The sequence below is a fragment of the Dinoponera quadriceps genome, unplaced genomic scaffold (genome assembly GCF_001313825.1).
Source record: "Dinoponera quadriceps isolate SergipeBrazil2010 unplaced genomic scaffold, ASM131382v1 scaffold1750, whole genome shotgun sequence".
In the NCBI taxonomy this organism is placed as follows: Eukaryota; Metazoa; Arthropoda; class Insecta; order Hymenoptera; family Formicidae; genus Dinoponera; species Dinoponera quadriceps.
In genome coordinates this window covers 2,372,207-2,383,585 of record NW_014556445.1, presented here as the reverse complement: position 1 = coordinate 2,383,585, position 11,379 = coordinate 2,372,207, and the positions used below count along the sequence as shown (strand labels likewise).

Sequence of the window (11,379 nt, the reverse complement as noted above, 5' to 3'; positions counted from 1 at the left end):
AATAGCCATGTATAAGCTTCTTTAATTAATAACTCAAAAATAAAGTAATTTTGTGAATATATCTTTTTATTTGAAAGTATAACGCAAGAAATCTTGGTATGCATTTTCTAGCTTTTGACGTCATTAAACAAGGATAGTCATAGCGACTATCAGGAATCTTGATACACTATATAAATTTAGTTCCGATTTTTGCGAACATTTTGCATATGTAAGATACTTGAGTTTTCAATATTTAAAAATTTCTTTCTTTTTTTTTTTAGTTGTGATGATATGTTTCCGGATGGTCAAGAGACATTACCTAAATCTTCACATTTTGATACACCATACAGGATAACTGCTAAAAATTTTAATATAAATAAATACTTGAAACAGAATACAAGTGAATTCAACCAAGAATATGAAAGATGTATGAAAAATAGTATAAAGAAATCACAGATAATAGAAAATAGTACAGAAAATAAGTATAAAAAAGTAGAAGTGGCAAGTAGAAGAGTGGCAGAAAGTAATTTGCCAAAAACTATATGTAGTGAAAATAAGTTATCAACGATAGAACAAACCGTATCGAAGATAACTACAAATTCCTTTTTGTTGAAGACAACGATACCTGATAAACTATCGCGACAAATTTCATACGTAGATCATCAACTTGCAAGCTCTACAAATTTAACGTTATCTGCAGTCCAAAACACGCAAATTTTTATAAATCCCGATACCATTCATTATTATTTTCGAGGATACTGTTTTTCGACATTGAGATACTCAAAATGCAATCGAATTTCGAACTGTCGTTTTAAACACAATGTAGGTATATTCGTTTTTTTTCTTTTCATTAATCGTCTTATACGTGCTTCAATATATTTTATTTTTAGTTACAGGATTTTGTTAGTGGTTTTCAATCTGTAAACTCTGATGGTATAATGTATATAATAGAATATGCTGCTAGTTATCAAAGATTTTATTTTTTCTGCCAAGAAATATATAAAATATCATTAGTAAAATTAAATATCAATCAGATCTTAAAAGTATATAAGATGTTTTATGAAATGTTTACATTAACAAAGGATATTACTTGCAATATTATTAAAGAATTATTAAATAGAAAAATGCCATTAAAAACTGTTGTGGAGAGGATTATAAAATCCATCTGTTCATTTACTGAGCCAGGTGTGTCACTCGCTAAAATTGGAGAAAATTATAAAATATTCCAATGTATAGAACGGTTTATAAAGCCTGGTGAATATTGGTATATTGCAAAAAGCATGTTATCGATATTTATTAAACCAAATAAGAATATTATTGAGAACATATTACGCGACTGCATAAATAATAAAAAGTTATCTAACGTTCAAGATATTAACACTATATTATTAAGTAAACTTCAACCTGATATAGTGTCACAATTAGATGAACACTTAATAATGAGTTTCAAAAGTTTATTGACTGGAAAAGCCGCAGAGGATACCAGCCCTGTAACATTGGTTGAGGATTTTGGGCAGAGTTGTATGCAAGTGAATATGATTGCTTCTCCTGATTCAAAACAAAGTTCACATCAAGCGGAATCATCGACAAGTTGTAATATTATTGTTACAAACAGGAACCAGGCAAATGAGATTAAATGTGATCGAAAAGTCAATACAATAGATGGCAGACCTTACATACTGCAACCTATCGGTAATTATTATACTTTAATTGTTAATATATCATGGAAATTATACAGTATGTCTGAAACCTTTTTCGGGATTCAGGTTTGTACAGGTGGAACGAGTGATTTTTATACAGAGTCCGGCCTATATGATCATAAGTTCGTACAGTTTAATTAGTTCCTTGTTAACTATTGCGAATTTTGTAAAATGGTACATAACTTTTCTGTCCAGTTTCATCCGTTCTATTTGCACACTACGGATCCTGAGAAAGATTTGAGACACCCTGTATGCTTGTTTCCGTTATGATATTCTTGACGCTATATACAAGATGTCTCTGATCAACAGAGACAAACTTTATAAGAACATAGAACGGATTGGGATGAACAAAAAAGTCCTTTACCATTTTGGAAACATGCAAAATTTCGAATTATTAATTATTGAAAATGGCCATATATAAAGGCATTTTACTTAATAAATCGAAAATTTACGTGTTATATACGTGTCATTTGCAAAATGGTGCAGGATTTTTTGCTCCTAGAATGGCCTAATCTATAAATATATGATAGCTGTTGTACCCAACGACAGGTTCAAGGTTCAAAGTTTAAGATTCAATATATTAATGTTTGTCGCTAGGTACAACAACTGTCATATATTTGTAGGCTACTTTTCGAACAAAAATCACCACTGTACCACTGTACCATTTTGCAAATAACACGCAAATTTTTGAGTTATTAATCGAAGAAGCCTCTATACATGGCCACTTTCAATAATTGATAATTCGAAATTTTATTGTTCAATCAATTATCGTTACTAGGAGATCTTAAGAAATAAAGCATTTTCCTTACATGCTCGAAGCCATCTTTCTTTATATATGCCTACGGAATTCGGCCTATCACTTCCCGTGCGCTCATTTGCTCGGACAAATTAATTACTCATTAACTATTGAAAATGTTGGTACTTGACCTTGTTACTTACAGTTTAACCTATTCTATCTACGCATAGCCGCCGCTCCGTCAAAACTTTCCAGACACCTTGTATAAATACATACATATATATATATATATATATTCTTCATTCCAGATGATTTGCCGGAACCACGATCTATCTACAGAAATCATAAAAATCTATGGAAATTCTATCTGGACTTAAAAATAGTTAAACGGGGACTTGTACATGAAGATTATGATTATATTATTCAAGTTCTAAAACGTTACACACAAAAAGAGGATGCAAACTACTTCATTCACTCATGTTGTAACATGATTCGAACCGAGATAAAGCGTTCCGATCACCATTTAAAAAACATAATACAACGAACAGGTAAAAAATATTTTAATATCGAGGTTTAATATCATAAGTTGTATTAATTGAAACAAGTTATAATGTTCATTATATACTGGTATAGTATTGTATGTATAACTAGCCACTTTATTAGAACTCTCAACATATTTTATATTTTATGATAACAAGCTGTGATAGAAATAACCAATTTCTATAATTAAGTTCAATTATTATTATATTCATAATGAACATATGACTCATAATATTTAGTTTATTTTTTATATTTAATACATAAAAGATGTATATAATAATAATATATAATAAATAAATATATAATATATAAAGTATTTTTTTTATCATTATTTTATCGATACAACATATTTTATGTATTGCACTGTAAAATATCAAAACAATAAATAAACAATATTAATCAACTTTATATAGACTGCCTACTTGATTTATTTTTTGAAATTTGATTTAATTCACGTTTTGGACATTTCAGTCCAAACTGGTACCTTTGCTGTTCTGCGTAAAATATTATTTGACATAGGAGTAAACATATTGGTCGCTTTAATGGACGAAGAGGCTTGGAGACCTGCACTTCACCTTGTCGAATCACTTAAAATATGTGATTTACCATCTAGCGCGGAGTTCATTATGTTATCGGCTGAGATTTATTTAACTAACAAGAAAACTTTAAAGGCACTCGATTTATTCAAAAGTGAGTTCGTTTTGCAAATTTTAATAACATGGAAAAAGAAGTACCTCGCTTGTAAATATAAAAATGTTCATTAGATATATCTTATTAATGTGTAGAATTGTCTTCCACACGTTACGCATAAACGTAAGTGTTGATTTTCAGTGGATCTTATTGATTATCACTAAGATAATAGCAATTATAAAAAAAAGAAAATATTATACACTGCTAATATTGATAGATCTTTTTAAGCTCGTTTTTTTATTTATTTTTTATTTATCTTCCTACGTTAATTTTTTCAGACAAAAACATTATATGCACAAGCCGTGCCAAGTGGCGTGTTGCAAGCACTGTTCACGATGAATATGTAAGAAACAAATTAATATATATTCTATTGGATTCACTTTGTAATGGCTTAATTGACCATGCCTTCTACCTTTTTACATTTTTACTTAAAGATCAATCCAGCCAGTTTTATCCAATAGGTAAAGTGCCAAATATCTAGTATTCTCACTCGTTTGTTATTGTTGCACGCGTCATTATATTGTACAATTGCATTTTACTATTTCTACAATAATACATAAAAATTGTGTTGTCGTTTTTAGATTTGTCTCGTTACGTGGACAAGTTGATCGTGCTACTTTTATCGAAAAATGAGATTGCCTTAATTACGGAAATGGCAAATTTGATACTTAAATATAATTTTCCGTTGATTATGAAAACATGTCGTGCATTGATTACAACTTTAATACATGTAGACGAAAAATTAGCCATGCAGTTGTTTTATTACGCAGAAAGCATAGGTTTCTATTCGACACTGAAGGTAAAGATATTTGATTTTTTTACTTATATGAAATAAACTTATGCAACAGAAATAAAATAACTATATATTTATAATAATGTAACTACATATTTATTGAATAATTTATATGTATATTTTGATATGTAGAATGTTACATGTATATAATTCTTTTTTTTTTTCTTAATAACTTAATAGTTATTAAGTAATGTTTTAGGTTAAAGCTCGGCTATCCTGGGCAGACGGACTGATTTTGTGATGTTATAAGTTAGAAATGACATGCAATAAGTTTTCGAAAAATATAATAATTTTTTAATCCTGAAACCTGGTAAATTTTCGGCAAACTGAGATATCTATCAGATATGTCATATGGAATGTAGGATTATAAAACTATTACATTTTCCAAGGAAAATTAAAAAATAAAACTATATATCGCAAAAAATTTACTGCATATCATCTCATTTCTCGCTTATGACCTTATAATCCAATATAGCTGCCGAGAAATAGCCAAGCCTTAAATAATGTTAAGTAAAGTTTCATAAAATTGAGATACTTATTATGTATAGCTGTGGCCAGTACCGCATATTATTATAAATAATAACTTAACGGAAGAAGAAATATATTTTGTAATTTTACAAATGCTACAAAAGCTCAAAATAAATTTTGGACATACGATCGAACATATTAAGTCGCCACGGATCGTGGTGTATCTTATCTTTGAGGTAAGCATTTAAAGTAAATGATTACGTTCGGAATAGAACAAAATATTTACTAAAATATCAGTGATTTTACTAGATCAAATTAAAACATATTTTTGGGTTTTTATTAGATATAAGAGTTATATACCAGCTATATCCTTTAATAATTAAATATACGCTTCGTTTTGCCGAATGCAACTAATTTTCTTTTTAAAAAGCAAAATTAAATTTGCTATGTTTCACGTGTCTGACATTCGTAGAAAATATGTATCAATGGCGTTGGCTTTGTCATCATATTTCTTTTTATACATTGCCTCATATCTTCATTAATTTACAGGTGAATTTGACGAAACAGTTTTACTCCGCCACGCAACAGAACTTTAACAGTAAAGCAATTCAAAATATCAAGACATTAGTAAGAAGTGTTTTGAAAAAACGATTTGATCCACCTATGGTATTAATATCACATGCTAAAGAAAAAATATGTAGATTACAAATCAAAAGTCTTATAAATTATCTGAAGTCAGAACATTGCAATTAATTATAATTATTCGTCACTCTTAAGAAAAAAATGATACTTCAAGCACTTTAAATATAGGATATTTCTATTATTGCATTTTATCGCTGTCTCTCTTTCAACAATGTAGAAAAATTTACTTTGTTTATATTGTACATGCTACACATAATTTTATTTTTTGAACAAGCATTAAAGATAGACACGATGGTTACAATCGGAGCAATTTATAACTATAAATTTTGATATACATGCTAGTTTTTTTTTTACATATTATTTTTGGAGTTCGAGTTTAATTTTTCTATTTTTCTTTTATGTATACATATTGTAACTTTTATATCTTTTTGTTTTACGTGCTTATACCGCATTAAGTTGCATTAAGTTGTGATTAATTTGTATGTATTATTGGCATATACTTTTATTAATTTTTTTTTTTCTTTATATACATTCTCTTTCTCTCTCTCTCTCTCTTTCTCTTATATATATTTCTGTCAACTTTATTAACTATTTTATCATACAGAGATGTAAATATATCATGGTATCATATATTAAACAATTTTATATATGAACTTGGATTCAAAAGTTATGTTTTATTCTGTAGGAAAGAAATTGTATTAGATATGCATAACCAGCAGATACACACCGAGTGCTTAAGAAGTAAAAATTGTTAACTAAATTTTTGCACACGTTTGATAATTCGTATTAACAGTACACATGTAGATTTAATATTGAATTGTAAACACATAAATATTATGTAATTTTCAACATTATAGTGAATACATATTTCAATATTATTATAAATATACAATCACAGCTGTTTGTAAGTACACACAATTTTATTTGTGGAATATTTTCATTATGTTTCTAGTTTTTGCCAAGTAACCACCTTAGATTTTTTTTAACATCTGTATGGCAATTATAAAAAAATTGTTATGCGAGGAAATAAAATGCTAATAAACATGCGTTATACTAGGAATGAGTTTCACTATTTCAATAATAAAAAATATACTAATATGAATACATTTTTTATATCATCCAACCATTTGAATAAAAATGTTATGAAAAAAATGTCATACCATCATGTTATTGTTACTAACTCTACGTTTTCGTAAAAGGACTCATACTGCTGCAAATATATAAATACTTCAATGTAAAACTGAAAAGGAAAATTTTTTTCATCTGCAATTCACTCCTGCAATTCAACATGCTCATATAAACAAAAAATATCGCATATCTAGATACATTTTATAATACAGCACAACTTGAATTAAATAAATAAGTACTATGTGCATATATACATAAAAGTTCAATCAAATTCAGGTATGTCGTCAAAAGAATATCCAGGTACTTTCTGATACGCTAAAATGGCTACCCTCATATGATAAGCCCCTGGTATGAACATCAAGGCCCCTAAAATGATCACCGGCCACATTCGATCCGAATACTGCAATATAAACAAAATTGTTCTTATGATACGTAAAGTCAAACAATTGTTGTAATAATTGATTAATATATTTCAATGTGCTTGTCTATCTATTCGTGAAATACAGAAATTATTTCATATTTCTTTAAAGTTACATGCTAGATGTCCTTATTGTACAATAGTATTATACAGGGCTTGCCCCCTAGCATCATACAAGTCTGACGCAAACCATTCATCCATCGTATATTTGTAGGTCAATGTAAACAAAAAAATTTATTTTGCAAACAACTATGCAAAATTTTTAGTTATTGATGAATTGAAAATGGCTATGTATATTTTTTTAATTAATACCTCAAAAATTTGTATGATTATTTGGAAAATAGTAAAGAACGTTTTTTCTCAGAATGGCTTAATCTACAAATACATGACAGCTTGCATTTACTGACAAACATCAATATAATCAATATATAATCTTGAACCTCGAACCTTGAATCTGTCGCTAGGTACAATAGCTGTCATATATTAGTAAATTAGGCTATTCTAAACAAGTCTATTATCATTTTGCAAGTATGTAAATTTTTGAGTTATTGGTTAAAGAATCTTCTGTACATGATCATTTTCAGTAATTAATAACTCAAAATTTTGTACATGGCTGCTTGCAATATAATAGAAGACTTTTGTGTTCATATTGATCTGAACTACAAATATACAACGGATAGGACGGCTTGAGTCAAACAGCCTGAACCGTCAAGCAATGAGTAAAAACTTACTTTCGAATCAATGTGTCCGCTTACAATCAAGCTTCCCATGATGAGCATAATGGTTCCTCCAACAAACAGAAGAGCCGCTAATGTGATAGCCTTCCATGGGATCTTCACTGGTGGGCTTACAAACTGGAGAAAAAATATATTATTCTTATTAAATATGCAAAAAATGCTGTATATATTTGAAACATGACATAGATGAATACATGATTACACATCTTATGCAGCAACAGACAACTTGTTTCTGACTAAACTTACTGAGATTATATCGTTCTTCGCTCACCTGTGAATCGAAGAAACCATTATCGGTTTCTGTTAATTGTGTGTAATCCACGTTGTCGAATTGTCTGTCACTTCGAACTTTCTTTCTGCACATGCTCGCCTTATGAATATAGTCTGGAAGAAGGATAATACAATGTTATTTCTATTCGTTGAAAATAGCATCGCTGCATTGTTAACTGTTACTTTCGTGTCGTATTTATTTCGCTCATATATCATTCCGTTCGCAAGCATGCTCCGCTTCTTACAGTCAGCTCGCAGCACTTTTATCGTCCGCCTCGATACACCGATTACCCCGAATGCGTAAAATTACCGTAGCATTTCCGGCAAAACCTCGTCGCTTCAGAATTCTCTCTCTCTCTCTCTGTGCTTTGCGTGCAAACGGTTTGGCCTATTTACGCTGATCGGCATGTATGAATAGAGCACGTCCTGCGTACTCGAATAATGACAACTGGTATCTCTTTCCATTCCGCTTCATTCAATGAATCTAAGTATGCGTTTTCGCATTCAACGCGTAATTATGTCCCCGAGCCAATTCAACGCATTCTAACTGGTAGATCGATGATGTTTATTACTCAAAGGACTGCGAAGGCTTGCGTCTCTCTTGAATTTAATTAAATAATTCGAGAACCGTCGCACGGAAGGCTTCGCACACGAGAACACGTAAACATTAAACCCGGAAACCCTCAAAGGCGTCGTTCTCAATGCAACACGAGACATCACTAGAATTAGCGAACTTGAACAAAACGAGGTGCAATCGACCGAGGGGGGCCTTATTGTAAATCGACAACCGTCCTTTTGTAAAAGTCGACAATTAAAAGGTCAATCGCTTACGACATTCAACTGTCGTGTCATCGGAAAGTGAGAATATCCCGCCTTTGTTGACATCATCATCCCTTTTTTCCATCCTGACGTAACGTTTCGAAGTTAACGTTGATTTCCTTAACCGCTTATCTTATCTCACGCATCTCGACGAGTAAATAATAAACGTCATTACCATCGAATTATCTCGCCATGCTCGAGTTGCACGAAGATAACATGGCTCGTGGCTCGCACACGAAGCTATGACGCGCTACGTCCTCCCGGTGAAACGTTTCAAATCAGACAAACAGCACGGCGTTTAACGACGGAAGGTCGATCGTTACGCGACTCAAGTGCGACTGATAAAAAAAAATACCTCCGGCGACATCGTATCGAATAATTCGGAATGCCACCGAGAGCAATGCGAAGATCACGAGAGATCACTGGACACGCGCCACCGAGCTGAAACTCGGCGCAACAGGACTCGTCAGCTGCTCGGAAAACTGCGACTGTCCTTGTCAGTCGCGGGGAGCCCGCATTATCGAACAACGTAATTGCGCGTCAGCGGCCCGACGCTGTTCGACGAGCCGCCGCGAGATGGCGCCTCGGAATCTGACGATCGCCGCTGCCATCTGCAACACCGCGACAGTGCGACCGGACAAAATCAAGCGGGAAGGGAGAACGGGAAGGACGAGCGTGGGAATTTCAAGATTTTCTTCACGAAGGGTGCCGATCCCGTACGACACGAATACCGTAAGCCACTTACTCAAGACTCCGAATATTTGTCGTTCGATTAGTCACCGTTACCGAGTGATTAGTAACGAAATCGTAAATTCGTCGCGCCGAGTACAATTAACGCTTGACGCCGCGTGAAAACACGAAGATTTGTGCATTTCAAGGTGACTCTCGCCAATTCCGGCTAAATCGACCGACAGTTGACTCAACGGAATTAACCAATCGCGTTGATCGATTTAGCTAATTGATCAGCGCGATCAGTCGTCAATTCCATCGAGCTGAGCGTCGTTGGTGAATGTCACCTTCAGCCGAACGAGATTGCACTTTTTGCCTTTAGGGTGGAACAAGTATCTAACTTAGCGTTGAAGACGAGAGGAACGGCGTTCCAGTGCAGTATTAGTTCAGCTGAGACCGACAGGCCTACGGATGTGCGTTCAGAAACGCACAGCGGAGGGTTGCGCGCGTGGCCGGACGCCACTCTCTAAACACGAAAAAAAAGTCCTGAGATTTCCCCGTGAAGTCCGTGTCACGCGTGAATCTTTATCGCAGACTCACGTCCTCCGCTTTCACGTTTTATCCGGAACAATCGCTCCCGTTCGTCAGCGTCGCCGCGAGATTTTTTGTCTAACTAGAGTCGTGATAGACAACGTCGTTCTGACGCATAATTTCCGCACGCAACGCGATTATACGCGAAGGTCCTCGGTAGCCGATCTCGCCGTCGATCTCGTGCGCGGATGGCGTAATTGCCACCCGGACACTCGCATATCGTCCGGGTGGCCGCGAATTTCAGCGGTACGCATGTTAAATTCGAACCATTGAAACATAAATGTACTGGCGGAGGCATATGACGCCTGTGGCAAATTTGCCCGAGACAGGCAGGCGTTCAGAACAATCTATCTCTTATACCTAAACTTATCTAAAGACACATATGCATATACACGGAAAAAAATGAGTCTCGATTCAATGATAGATATTCTTATGTATAAGCAAGAACATTATAATCTTAGAAGATGTTTGGTATTGACTTGAATTCGTATCGATGCAAGTATTACTTGCACTCAACTCGAGACTTAAAATTAGAATATTCTTAAGAATATTATGTATTATAATCTTAAGAATATTATATACTAATTTTCTAGTTTATATATGAGAATACCTATCGTTGATTTAGGACTATTTCTTTTCTGTGTACGGTGAAGAGAGGATGCCCTCAAGTTGGCCTCTCTGTCGGCTTCGCTTTTCTGGGTGCCTCCTTCCAGTATGGATACATTTCAGTGATCCGTACGCAATGCGAATGGTGGAAAGTCGCGGCCGCTAAGTGCCGCATACGTCGCATCGCGCGTCAACGCAGGCATTCGGCAGGATCCATCGCGAATATCCGCTCGACATAAGTAATACTCCTTTCGCAGGAAGGCATCGGATGACGCGCGGTGGTAGGTGGCGAGCGAAAATCCGAGGATGCCCACGTCGGGTGTAAAAGGGACACCGCGGGGACTGTCACCGAGCGGAGGCTCGCGATCTCGTCTTCGTGGAAGGAGGAAAGCCAGTCGATCGATCGTAAATATCGGCCGAATTACGCTCACGATAACGTCACGACGGCACGTTACGTAACCTCTCGGTCACTCGAGCGTCGCGTTAAGTGTCACGGTCAAGTGTCACGCTGGATTCGGGTCGTGTCAGGATCGAGAAGATCGCGCGAGGCGAGTGCTCGGCACACGGGGTATCACTCACTGACAGACAGGCGG

At 34.2% G+C, this 11,379-nt stretch overlaps 2 protein-coding genes across 9 annotated transcripts in view; one reads left to right on the top strand and one right to left on the bottom strand.

Moving 5' to 3' along the window:
* Nucleotides 1–260: 260 nt before the first annotated feature.
* Nucleotides 261–6,318, top strand: LOC106747425 (the record flags this gene model as incomplete). Its single annotated transcript, XM_014624922.1, has 8 exons — nucleotides 261–801; nucleotides 870–1,671; nucleotides 2,724–2,963; nucleotides 3,427–3,645; nucleotides 3,924–4,106; nucleotides 4,227–4,444; nucleotides 4,987–5,142; nucleotides 5,456–6,318. Coding segments are annotated over 8 exons (2,563 nt in total), but the record flags the coding sequence as incomplete, so codon positions are not given.
* Nucleotides 6,319–6,402: 84 nt separating this feature from the next.
* The window catches only part of LOC106747460 (transmembrane protein 230), a 76,751-nt gene continuing 71,774 nt past the window's right edge, over nucleotides 6,403–11,379 (bottom strand). For 3 of the 8 annotated variants that reach the window (XM_014625003.1, XM_014624998.1, XM_014625000.1), the window contains 3 exons: nucleotides 8,103–8,215; nucleotides 7,826–7,948; nucleotides 6,403–7,076 (listed from right to left, as the gene is read on the bottom strand). In XM_014625003.1, the coding sequence (XP_014480489.1) occupies nucleotides 6,939–7,076; nucleotides 7,826–7,948; nucleotides 8,103–8,195 (354 nt within the window). In that variant the 5' untranslated portion in view covers nucleotides 8,196–8,215 and the 3' untranslated portion in view covers nucleotides 6,403–6,938. The other 5 variants (XM_014625002.1, XM_014625001.1, XM_014624999.1 and 2 more) reach the window with 5 other exon arrangements.